The sequence below is a fragment of the Phaeoacremonium minimum genome (genome assembly GCF_000392275.1).
Source record: "Phaeoacremonium minimum UCRPA7 unplaced genomic scaffold PA7_03_scaffold_480, whole genome shotgun sequence".
Classification (NCBI taxonomy): Eukaryota; Fungi; Ascomycota; class Sordariomycetes; order Togniniales; family Togniniaceae; genus Phaeoacremonium; species Phaeoacremonium minimum.
Window position 1 is genome coordinate 142286 of NW_006921382.1, and position 13435 is coordinate 155720.

The window sequence follows — 13435 nt, forward strand, 5'->3', positions numbered from 1 at the left end:
GACGATGATGATACTTCCGGCTCCGCTGCGGCTCAGGACCAAAGGCCCTCGATTAGAATTACAGATACCGACGCAATCCAGACCAGCGCACCTGCGATCTCTCCACGACCAGACGATACCGATAACCTATTATCACGAGCTGGCGCCTCTGAGCTTCTAACGAAATTGAAAGATATATGGAATAAGGGTAATGCTGACCCGAGATACTGGCTTCCTTTTCAGGCTCGGGAGCGACGGCCAAGCTTCCCAACCGCCAAGAAAATGAGGGAAGAAACCTTAGCTCTGAAACAGAGCCAAAGAAGTGCTGGAAAGGAAACGAATCAGATTGCTACCACAAAGCAGGTCCAAACTCAAGCATTAGATGTTCCACGAGGACAGTCAATTGTGAGTTCAGGGTCGCTGCCGGCTTAAAAGTCATTGCTGACAAAGTTTCCCAAAGACTCAACTCGAGGACGTGAGTTCTCTTGTCCAGTTAATAGTCTGTTAATGTCAAGCTAATTATTTGTTAGTATGTACGTACAAGTTAGAGTTCCTTAACGGTATTCAGTGTTTGAGATCTTGGCTAAACAACTGTACTGCCCGGTTGGCACATGTTATAGATGGTGAGTGTATTGAGTCCTCCTTTCGACGCACTGTGGCTTTCTGACCATGGCACCAATGTGTGATCGCATAAATACAGCATGTAAGTCAACGTTCCTTATTGATACTGTGCTTGCTATCCCTCCTTAGAATCTCTCCACGGGAGAACGCCATGATCCACTGACATTGGCTTCTAGTCAGTTGAGTATATTCCAACTCAAGCTAGAGGTGATAGGAATTGCTGATAACTGCAGAATGTACGTGACCATATCTCTATTTGTCTCAGTTTTCCATACATGAGATAACTCATCTCTTACTTATTAGTTTGACAATGTTTGGGATTTCCCCGACGACAACTTTTTTGCCCGAAGCCTGTTGCGCAAATTAAGCACAAGCGAAATCGGATGGTCTTCCACACAACAGGTTTCAACTCTCTGCAAGGACTGTCAGAATTACGACTACTGGGTCCCGGAGTTTAGTGTAAATTTTCGAGTCATCGACTTAGAGCAAAGGGCTAAAACGTGTGAACTATGCTCGCTGTTCTGGCAGACCTGGCTCGCTTCAGGCAACAAGGAGCGCCAATCTGTCCAATTTAAACGATCTGGCTCGGGTTTTCAAATGGATTCACATGGACCACCTGTGTTGAGCATTTGTCGAACACCTGGTAGGTATTTCGGATACCTCTAAAAGTCCTATTTTAGCCAATGACACTCTTCACAGGAACAGTGATACGGCACCCAGTACAGATTCAGATTGGGTTCCCAGTAATACCCCAAGCGGGGAGCTCGTTAGAATTCTTTATTCTCAACCAGTGGCTCACAGAATGTGACACAAAACACACTGGCTGCCGGCCATCAAAGCCAGAGCGACAAAATTTCCTACCAACCAGATTGATCGAGGTAGGAGAAGAAGGGTCTAAAACCGTTCGTCTGATTGAGACTGCGTCAATGGCACAGGGGTCATATGTTGCGCTTTCACATCCGTGGGGCTCTGGACCGCACTTTCGCACCACCGTGACGAATCTGGAACGTCATAAAAGCGGCATTGCTGTATCAGAGCTTCCAGCAACCTTCAAGGATGCCGTCAAAACTACACGAGCTCTCGGGCAGCACTATCTATGGGTGGATTCGCTCTGTATTATCCAGGGGCCTGGCGGAGACTTCAATATAGAATCAACACGGATGGAGTCGGTTTTTAGCTCAGCGTATTGCATCATCGCAGCATGCCGCGCCAAAAGTCAGCAGGACGGCTTCTTGGCTCCTCGTCCGCCTAGAGCGTTCGTTGCCATCCAGCAGAGTGGACCGGAGCCATTTTTCATTTGCGAGGCAGCTGACAATTTCTCAAGCCATGTCCTGGGCAGCTATATGAATGGCCGAGGATGGGTGATGCAGGAAAGAGCGCTTGCGCGGCGAACTATATATTTCACAGATCGCCAGGTATACTGGGAGTGTGGAGACCGCATCCGATGCGAGACACTAGCTGCTATGTCAAAGTAAGCTCAGATGACTACACCTGACATTTAACACTTCTTGAACCAGCGTTTGATGATTGCTAATGTGTTCCCTGTTCAGCAACGAGTCCCGATTCCTGGGAGATCCGAATTTCCCTAATATTGTAATGAACGCGCGAAGAGGAGACATGATACTTCGGTATCAAAATTTGTTCAGTCACTATTCGCGTCTGGCCTTCACTAGATGGGATGACAGGCCCATCGCTATATCAGGGCTCGAAAATCGCCTACGAGAAGCTTTCGAAACGCGAGGAGGAGTTGGAATCTTTGACGAGGGCAGCAAAGGTGCCCTCCTCCAACGCAGTCTTCTTTGGCGCCGAGGGGCGGACGTTGGCACATTGACCAAAATCACCTTTAACATTGACCGGCCAATCGCAATGCCATCCTGGTCATGGATGGCGTATCAGGGCGGCGTTGACTTCCTCCGCGTGCCTTTTGGCAAAGTAGAGTGGGAGAAAGATCTTCGGTCGCCTTGGAGCGATTTCAATAGTAATGACGTGCGGCGCAAAAATCAAACAGCAGAACATAGTAATGATTTAGCCCTCATAGCAATAGCGCGGCGCTTTAGCATTATTGGGAGTATCTCTGGGTTTGAATCGATGATTCTGGACAAGCCGGGATTGTCAGACGGCCAATCTCTGCGGTGTGTGATTCTAGGGAAGGACCAGGCGGATGATACAACTAATCCAGTTCCCGACTGTGAGAAGATACACTACGTTCTTATTGTGGCTGCTTTGCCTACCGTCCATCATGGCCTGGCAGCTTTCGAAAGAATTGGTGCCGGGCAGTTGTGTGGGAAACATCTAGGAGGAGAAGGCCAATATATTGCCATTTTATAGAGAATCAAGATACTATTACCGATTAGACTAGCTTTATGCAAGTAGAGGTACTTCATAATTGCACCTCGTGTATCCCAACAAACCATTGCTAGTAATCAATAATATCGGGAAATGGTCTGTCCACATGCCTGGCTGCACGTCACCTATACCATCTCTTTATCTGCCGTCACACTATTCTGTAGTTGCGGACAGCCTATCGCTCTCGAGGTAACGTGTTCTAAGATCACAGAGCCTTTTACAGAGATGGCGGCTAGAAATCCTTTTCTGTTGATCGCCCACATGTGATTGCACTTCTACGAGTAACATCTGGGTCTCGATGATATGAAGAAACCCGTTAAAATAGTCGGAGTAGTCACCATACCACTTCTTTACGATAGTCTCCTTCAGCTCTTTTATAAACTGTTCCAATATCATGTTAGGACCTCCAATTCAAATCCTCAGAGTCAAAAATGACTAACCTTTATGACACAGTCCTTCAATTTGAATGCTCTTGGTCCCAAACCGCCGTGTTCCGCGCAATTTACTTTCACAACCTCGTAGAATTCGTCGCCAAGAAAACGACTTAAGTCCGAATATCGACTTTTCCGTTTCCGTGCGAAATCGTCTAAGAGCGTCCATCCTCCGACAAGCCATGCGATAAAATTGAGATAAACACAGCCGAGCGACCAGATGTCGTATGAACTGCTCACTGGGCAGTCGCGGACTTCGCACTCTGGAGCTCGATATGACGGCGTGTTTGGCATAAACTCTGCAAGGGTCGGATGATCCGTAGGACTTTTCAGCTCTGCCGTGCCGAAATCAATGAGCTTCAGGGTCCCCAAGTCATTCGAGTCTCGTTGCGAGGAGAACAAGACCAGATTTTCAGGCTTAACATCGCCGTGAAAGCCCCGGTATATTTTAATGTTAAGAGGTTTTGGACTAGTCTCATGACTGATGGGAGATCTGGCTCGAGCCTCGGAGCTTCCTACTTCTGATGGAGTACTAGGTAGTGTGATCGACTTTCCGGAGTCCGTTGTGGGTCGCAGGTGGATTAAATAAAGTGCATCAGCAATTCCTTCACATTGTTTTGCCATCCACACTACTAACTTTTGATCAAGTTCTGGTGTAGGGTTCCTCGTCTTCCAAAGGTTCAAGAGATCAGTATCAGCGCAATTGAATAAATAATGATAGTAACCCAACTGGTCGTATGTGGCCAGCAGAGAGATAATATGTGAGTGTGGGTGGCCCTCGGAGCTGTATCTCTTGAGCATCTTGCGTTCCTGTTCCCAGTAATTCTTTCCGTCCTCGCCTTTAGTACGAAGTTTCTTATCTGCGAAGAGTGTAGTTTCAGACTTTCTTAATCAGTAAACGGTTCTTCGCATTTCACACCAGCAGGGGTAGCAGATGTGAGCAGCTAAGTGTATCAGCGCCTCTTACCTCAGATGACGAAAAGTTGTGATGATCTGGATGTATTCGAATTTTATACACATCGCCAAAGCCGCCTTTCCCGGCGTGCTCAATCGACTCGAAGGGTAACACGGCGTCGTTTGGGATCTTGAGATGGCGGGGCTTGCCATCATCTTCCAATTTAAAGAAAGGAGACAACACAATCCATTGAGATTTGTAAAATTGTCGAATTGAGTTATTACTCCACTTTTCCGAACATCTCAGACGGACGGCTGTCGAGGTGTCGTTTCGATACAACCAGGACTTCGATAATATCGTCCTGGTAGTATAAATACCGAGCGGGAGATGTGCGTCACAAATACCATCTTCAATGAATTTCTCGATGTATCGTGGTTTGTCGATTAAGACTAGGATCGCAAATATCTTCCTAAAGATGTTAATGGGGTGTAGGTCTTTCTCCGAAGTTGACGGTTCTTGGCTTTGGTCACTGCCACAAATTTTTCTCACAGCCTCAGGAGGCAGCTTAGTCTTCTTACTTGGTGCGTTCTTTTTGGAAAGCCTAAGTCCAGAATTTGAACGCCGAAAAGTCTGCTGAATTGAGCCTTCATTTATGAGCTCAATGAGCTGGCCAATGGGAATGAACCCACTTCCTTGAGGACCTCCAAAGGATGGGACGGGAATCGTTGCTAAACGAAGCTGTTCTTTCAAGCTGAGACCATTACTATCCTGGTTTGAGTTGTTTGATTGTCGCTGGCTTTTAAGGACATGAAGGGCATGCTGCCGATGTCCAAGGTCCGTTATAATGCTTGGCTCCCTATCGGGGACGTTGGTTTGCGGGGCCACGTTCCTCAAGTCAAATCGTGTAGCGGTTGGCGAATGATTCAAACGAACTTCGGAATCCGACTGCGCTACTTGACTCTGCGTGAAAGTTATTATATTGTAATGGATTCAAGACTAAACGATTGGACTTACTATGACATCTGTTGTAGACCCTGCGATGGCTGTCTCAGTGGGCACTTTTGCTATGATCCGACTAGATTCCGTTTCTAATGACTCGATGCCCAAAGCCTCAAACGCAGGAAGTGTCACCACATTATGCTGAGTCGTGGCGGCTGCAAGGGCGGGATCTGCCTGTCCACTTGGCACCAGTGAAGACAGTTCTGGCTTGGGTACCATGCTCAATGCACAATCCTCAGGAGGGGAGTACACACCCAGTCGTACAATTTACATGTCCGAGATCAATATTTAATTAACGGCTGGGCTCTAAAAAATTTAGAGTGGGTAAGGTAGTGACACGGCCATAGTATGTAACAGCAGAATTGTAATCGTTTAAATATCATGTATTTTCCAAATTCATGCCTCAAGCCAGCCTTGTCTACATTGAATTGTTGTCATATCACACCTGACCGCTAAATCAAGACTACTTGTCTATCAAGTGGTGTGCTCCTATTTTCTACAGAGCCCAATTTTGACGTTGGTGGCGTCGAGGCGGCCTGCCATTGGATTAATTATCGTTCGGCTCGACTCAATATTGTCTCAAGTGGCTTTCTTTCAGGATGAAATGCAGATAGTATTGCCATCTAGGCCGCCCCCACCGGCCGAGAATGTCTGGGGGCTGAGAATAACAGAAGACGCGGCTGCTTATTGGTGGGGTGGAACACACCCTCTTCAATGTGCGCATTGCGGCCCTTCTTCTATGTTGGGCGTTTTCCGCACAGCCTACCCCAATTGACACACACTTTAAGAACCTGGAGCCCTCCTCCGGACCTTCTTTACCCGGGTTTCATTCCTCACACGACGCGCTCGAGGTTCGCACCTTATGGCATATTTTCGTGCGATAATCTCATCCACGAATCTCGAAATCCAACTCTTAGCTCTTAGTCACTATTGATCCATATTAGCAGGAAGGATTTATCTCTACATGCTATGGGCATTCGAACCATACTCGAGGATGCTATTAGGAAGCTGAATTGGGCAGGGTCAAGTCGAGCTGGAGCCTTTCAACAACAGGAGGTGCCAACGGAAGACATTGACCCTCACAAACTGGACACTCTACTACAAAGGAGATTTGGTAATGATTACGAGGTTCACGTATGTTACTCATCTCTGTCGCAGGTGGGACTACAGTCCCCATACTGTTTGCACAGATATGAAACTCCAGCTAACAGGCTGGTGATGTGCACCTCTAGATGACTCATAACATTTACAACATTCATGCTCGCAAACACTTAACGATGGTTGGTTTCTCTACTAGACAATTGGGGTAATCAGGATGCTAACAAGTCTCGCAGCGTGAGCTCGAACGCTGTAGATAGTTGCATAGCTATCATTAAGAGTATGGCTATGAGGCCCACTAGAAACCCTTTGTTGTACGAGCCATGATATTTGGCTCATCAGCCACATGCCCCAACCCCAGATTCACAGCAGCGGTTCTTCTCAGGTGTATGCCACTCTGGCTCTAAGATTCTATGTCTCATGACAAAATTCCGAAAACCAGAGATTATGAGTTCTCCGGTTAGACTAGATAGCTTTTACAACTACATCGAGCCTTTCCTCTTCCAACTTTGTGACAATCGGAGTGTTCAATGCCGTGATTCCGCTTACTGTGTATATTACTCAAGATGTCAAAGATTTCTGCCTTTGAACACATCAGATGAATGATCAGAATATGTTCTCATCTTCAGATTCAAGAGTTGTCTTAGAATTTGGTTTTATGGAGCAATACCTGAGAAGTATGACTGTGACATGGAATCCACTTGCAGAGATATCCACTTTATGTTATATCAGTCTTAACTCTCGGCTCAAGCAACAATCACCGATTTTGCTCTATTCCGCATAGTTACTAGTCGAGACTCCCTTCAGACTTGGTATGCGGCCGCGTTCGTGACAGGCATACTCTATTACGTGGCTATACTACCAATCCATGATCTTTCGGCCGGCTTTCTGTAATCGTCACCTACGAGAATGCAGGTGAACACATCGACTACAACACTCGCGTCTCCAGACAATGTCAATGCAACGATCATGGTTAAAAGCCGCCTTTCCACCGGTATTCTTTCGAGCCGGCCGCACACGCTCTTATTGCTGCCTGAATATACGTAGTACTAGGTAGAATCATCCTTCTGACAGTGGGATAGTCTTGACTATTGTGTCTTGATTAAGAAATGACTCCTTGATAAGATCATAGCTATAGAAGAAGTCATGTCATCAATAACCCGAGCCTCTGATGGCAGAAAACTGACGCTATTATAGCCATTATTCTCGAGCTGAATCATGATGGGTGGAGAAATGGCTATGGGGGGTAGGTGAAGTTGATGAAGAAGTGAAATCAGCATCGCCAGACTTTGTACAATAATTCGGCTATATCACCTTTATAATGACTCTCTTGAAGGCAAAAGCCTTGACAGTACCGTCCTCGTAACAATGAAATCAATAGAAGATGTCTTTCCACGCTGGACATCGCGACTTCCCTAGTCTCCATCCACACACTCTGTCGCACAATTACTGCCCCTAACAAAATGACAATGCATTGACCGGGAGCTCAGCATACGCCTACGTTTTCATCTTTACTGGGGCTTTTTTTTCTTTCCTTAACAGACTACCGCCATGCTATTCGGATCAGTGTATTGCCTCGGAGGAAATAGCCCACTGGCAAGGGTTTGAGGCTTTGAGGCCTGAGGGTGAGACACACCTTCACTCAACGATAATGCCTAGGTATGTAGATGAAATCATCCAGGGAGGTAGCAATAGCTGATTGTGTTTATGTAATAATGCCTGTATACCAAGATCCATGATTATATCTACCAAGTCAAAATATGCGGTTGAAGTCTCTTGGCAAAAGTGTGCATCAAGAAGTGACTCGTTTCTTGTTGAACAACCTGTATCCAAACGGACTTCTTCTTGAAAGCTAGATCACCTTCAGAGTCTCGTGGTGGCATCTCGGCTGGCAACGTAGAAGTCCAATGGCGATGCCACCGAGAGAGAGAGAAGTCTTATGTGAGATGTGTAAGATCATTGGCTCGAGGTGAAGCCACCTGACGCAACGTAAACAAGGCGGCGGTGCGGCATGAATGACCCCGCCGGCAGCACCAATCTCCCCACAAGCAGCCACTAAACAGCCTGAAACAGGCAATTCCAGGCCAAGTTCACCTTTGGCAGGTGTCCGCTAGAGCCGACGGGGAACAGCCGGTCCCGCTTCCAGCACTGGACTGCCACCACTGGGGCAAAAGCTCATGCAGGACCTTACGAATACGCAGAATTGCGCCGCCGTCCTCCGTACTACGGCGTATTCGCAGTGTATCATTGGGGGAGGGGAGCATCTGTAATAATACTACTCTACGGTAGCGCTTGCGACGATGATCTCGCCTTACCTTGCCTAGGGATTACTATAACTACTCGGAGCATGGAGTTGGGGAAGGCGGGAACCCGAGGCCTTCTCCTCATTTCGTGTTGCCTCCTTACCTCAGTCCAGTTAGATCGACAGACGGGCGGGAAATAACATCAACAAAACATACACAAAAGGCGAGAATCGCATAATTGCGACAATACGATACCCTTTTTCCTTGCTGACTACGTCCTCACCGCCTGCCAAGTTCAATTGATCACGGAAAAAGCAACAAAAATGGTCAGCACACGCTCCTCGTCCTCGACCCTGACCCCGGGCCTGCCGCCCACGACGCCCCACCGCTCGTCCCGCGCCGTGACGCCCGTCTCCTCGACCTCGTCGACCTCCTCGTCGCCGTCCGGATGGTCCCACGCGCCGACGACGCTGACCCTCATCTGGCTCGCCGTGTCGCTGCCGCTCGTCATCTGGGACACGGGCTACGTGCTCGGCCGCCCGCACACCATGCCCGGCGGCTGGGCGCACTGGCCCATCTGGGCCCCCTACGCCCTGTACGGCGAGGTCGACCACATCTACGGCTTCAAGCAGTGGAACGCCGGCAACGGCTTCACCGCCGCCCAGGGCTGGCTCAACGCCGTCGAGACCGCCATGTACCTCGCCTACTTCTGGATCTGGTACTCGAGCGCCCGCGGCGTCCGCGGCGGCGAGAAGAGGATCGCGGGCCGGGCCGGCGCGTTCGCTGTCGTCTTGGGCTTCGCGGCGTCGGTCATGACTGTGAGCAAGACGGTGCTGTACTGTAAGTGCTCTTTGACTGAGAAGTCGCGGGGCATCGGTCGTCTCGCGAATCTACTCTGTCGACTTCCTGACGCGTCGCGACAATAGGGTTGAATGAGTACCACTCTAGCTTCGACAACATCGGCCACAACAAGCCGCTGGATCTGCTCCTCCTCTGGATCGTCCCAAAGTAAGTATTTCTATAGAGACGCACGTACCGAAAAAAACACCCGTACCTAACGCCCCTCACAGCGGCGCATGGCTCGTCGTCCCCACATACATGATCTACCAAATCGGAAGCGAGATCATCGACGGCCTCACTCTCGCGTCTGCCGCGCCGCGATCCATCAAATCCGAGTAATAAACCACTCCACGAGCGCGACAGGTGATCTGAACAAAGGGCAGCCCCGAGCGGGAGGGTGACGTCGGAGGTTGCGCCGGATACAATGAAGATGCCGATCTCGTGAGCAGGATCCCACGGATGGGATCTCCCGTGAATTGCGATGGATTGTATATATGCACAAGCGCCAAATACAGAGGCGTCTGTTAGGAGACAGACAGAAGGCAGGGGAGCGCTATGATTCTCTGACCTTGGCGGCAGAGACGCTAGTATTAATAGGAAGCACCTGGATGGAGAGCCTGGCGAAGAGCTCTTCGGTCATGTTTTACGATGTGTACGCGACCAATGATGAGGAGGCTGTTGTGCGTCAGCGCAGACTAGAGCAATTGCAGCGTTGTGGTCAAGCCACCGATTCGTATATGCGTTTGGAGATAATGATTAGGCCGAGGTCGCACTTGCATGCTTTTTGATGAAACGGGTCGTAATACATCGATCTTCATGAATAAACATTAGGCTTGGCTAATAATACACAATGCCGCCCGATACAGCCTCGTTTCTTCAGCGCCAAAAAGTAAAATGACCGAATGTCTGTGGGTATCTGCTACGAAAAGCGTACAAAGAAAACAACTTCGAGGCCTCGTCATTGGACGACGGTGAGTGTGTACTGAATGGAAATATGGACAGTTTTGTTTGATGATCCACAGAGAAAAGCAGTAGTCATGTCTTGCTCCCCGTTATCAAACCCCTTTTAATCCAAGTGTGTCTAAATGAACTACTATGAGGCGACAGCAGCATCGATGGGCTGCAGGCCGCCCAAATCAGCAAACTGTTCCCACTCTGGCTTGATGTCGTCCATGCTGTTGGCGAGCTCTTTATAGTCCGCCTCCAGGTCCTCTGCGATCTTGTCCCATTCATTGGGATCTTCGGCCAGCTTGTAGATCGAAGGCTTCTTGCGTATCCGCAGAGGAGACGGCTGCATGTCCAGATCGTCATACAGATTCTGTGTGGTGCACACACTGAAACGCTTGCTGCTCCGCCGTGGAAGAGGCGGCGTCACCATGAGCATGTCGTCATTCGAGTACATGGTTCGAAGGGCCTTTTGTTGGGGGGCCTCGTCAGGTGATGGCAGGTCTTGAGACTGCTCCTTCTCGGTGCTTCCGGTCTCCTCGCCAGGGCTGTTGAGACTGCTCCGCCGGCTGCTGCAGCCTGAGCTGCTGTACTCAGTGTGAGGGGTCGCGGCATCCATCGAAGAGATGGAGGTGTCTGCCTCGCTGCTGTCTGACTTGGAGACGCTGCTAGCGTTGGACGACGTGGAAGCGGAACGAGTCGCGATGCTCATAGGAGACGCGGGCTCCTCCTGGACGGAGCCAATCTTCGTTGGAGTCATGTTGACATCGTTTGTTCCGTTTCCGTAGCCATGGACGACAATCTCGTGGTATGTAGCTCGCTTGGGCTGGGGCTGCAGTACTAGTGATTCTCGCGCGGGGGCACCACGGAGAAGGCTGAGAGACCGGCGGAAGCTGCTGTTCTTTGTGAAGCTCCTGCTGAGGCTCCGGCTTCGAGGAGGCACGACGGGAGGACCAGAGGTGATATCTCTGGTGGTGGTGGAAGAATTTGATTGGCGATGCGTTAGGGCGAAGTAGTCAATGTCTGGCTTGATCTCGAGATTGAAGCCTGGCGTTGATTGGGTGAAGACAACCGAGCCTCGAACCGGGCTGGCTGGCCGTCCACGCACCATCTCCTCATCCGCTGAGCGACGATGCAGCGGCTGTTGTTCCTCATTCCATGGTGGGAGATTGGTCGTGGAAATGGAGAGGCTATATGGTACGTCCTGGTCCCGAACTTCAGTTGGTATCTGGGTGCAGTGCCGCAAGGTCTGATAGATGTCATATATCAAGATCCAGCGGACTTTCCTCGCGTCAACTTGGCTGATCTTCTCACTGCGGTCTGCCTTTAGAGGATGAAAGATCGAGTCCTCTTCGAATCGCCGGTACGCTATGACCAGGTCGTTCCGGAGCAGGTCTTGATCGGCCTTATTCGACGCTTTTAGCAGTGCGGCGTGGGCTAAGAGTCGCTGATCTGGACGAAGCTTGTCTGACTTATGCAGCCAGGATACTGACACTCTCCTCGCATGCTTGGACGGTATCTGTTCTGGTAGGAGTGGCAATGGGTGTGGGAGAGATTTGTATTTGTGTCGGAGGTCGAATGCATGAACACTTTGCATCGTGCAGAGCCCTCCTTGCGCCAGGAAGGGGCTGTTGTGGGCTGTTGTGAAGCTCTTGTCCACGAGATACTCGTACAAGGCCTCAAAATCCTCTCTCATCGAGCGATACACGTGGCCCTGGAAGATTGTGCAGCGGGGATCAATAGATGGTGGCGGGAAGTATCCCAGCTTCGAGGTATAGAAACCGTGGAGGTATGCTCTGAATCGATCGAGATGTGTCCGTGCTCCTCCTGAGAGGCCGAGGTTCGACTCGGAAAGATCGTCGTCGAGAAAGTTCTTTAGCATTGAGCCTGCATGTGCGAGCTTCAGGTCCATCTCAACCTTTGCTCGGCGGATGAGCTTGCGGGACTCTGAACTGATATACTGGAAGCTGTTAGATTGTGCGACAACAACGACACTACTAATAAGCACAATCTTACCTCATACTCTGAACTGAGGAAGAGTTGATCGCTCATCCCCACGCAGTGCGCGAATGCACTGATGTATAGATCCTTCATCTGAAGAGACTCGGCGAGGTGAAGTATGGCAAGAGCATGACTGGGCTGGTTTCGCACATCAAGGTACCCTTCCTCGTCAAGATAACTCAACAAATCCTCCATGTTCTCCTCGGTCGATCGGAATTCGGCCATTGTGTTTAGTAGTGTAATGATTGCACTTCCTAAATGCTCCCCAACCATAGATCTTCGAAAGACCCAGGCAAACAAGTTCCTAGTTGCTATATGATACTGGAGCGCTTGGTGTCCGTCGCTAGCTGGTGGCGGCGGGATATACAGATCTACCCGATCAAGAAGCTGGGCGCGATTCAACAAGCTCAAGCTCCCGTCGCCATAAACGCTTGATCCAGGCGATTCAGGGAAATCCGGGACCGTGAACCTCTCTATGAGCGGTTCGCACTTGGCAGCAATGAGAGCAGAGAGAGGAACTTTGAATGCAGGTCCCCTGCGCGACTGGCCCTTCCCGTAAAGGTGCACAAAACAATTACCATGCTTATACCAGAGCTCTGGGTCCTAGGAATGGTGTAAGATAAAATGGCAGCAAAAACACACGGGCTGTAGCTGTCGATGATGCAGCAATGTCTCACTTACTCTGCGTAGGTTATCCCAGTCGTAGCACATCCTTGCAGCGCCGTCCCACCTTTTTACGTTCGAGTGCAATGGAATGCGGGCGCCGTTCAGGAACTCTCCAACTCCAAACCTCCTCGACTTCCACCCGCGCGCCCTGTTGGACATGCCGTTATATAAGCCCACGCCGTGAAGCTCTGTGGAGTCGTCCATCGTGTGCGCACACGACGATGCAATCGCTCAATCCCCACTATGGTACAGTGGAGGGGGATCTGGAAGGGGCCAGTCTTTGTATTATTGACGAGCTTGGAGCTCTTGCTTGGCGGTCTCGGCTGCTCCAGAGCTGAAGCACAATCGATAGCGCCGGATGACGCGCCCAG

General features: G+C 49.8%; 2 protein-coding genes across 2 annotated transcripts; one reads left to right on the forward strand and one right to left on the reverse strand.

The window, feature by feature from the left end:
- Nucleotides 1–8935: 8935 nt before the first annotated feature.
- Nucleotides 8936–9791, forward strand: UCRPA7_6627 (hypothetical protein; the record flags this gene model as incomplete). The annotated part of the gene is made up of 3 exons (XM_007919164.1): nt 8936–9452; nt 9539–9620; nt 9683–9791. 3 exons carry the CDS (start codon nt 8936–8938, stop codon nt 9789–9791), a joined length of 708 nt encoding a protein of 235 aa, XP_007917355.1.
- A 754-nt stretch (nt 9792–10545) lies between these two features.
- Nucleotides 10546–12623, reverse strand: UCRPA7_6628 (putative choriogenin hminor protein; the record flags this gene model as incomplete). The annotated part of the gene is made up of 2 exons (XM_007919165.1): nt 10546–12357; nt 12414–12623. 2 exons carry the CDS (start codon nt 12621–12623, stop codon nt 10546–10548), a joined length of 2022 nt encoding a protein of 673 aa, XP_007917356.1.
- Between the last annotated feature and the right edge of the window lie 812 nt (nt 12624–13435).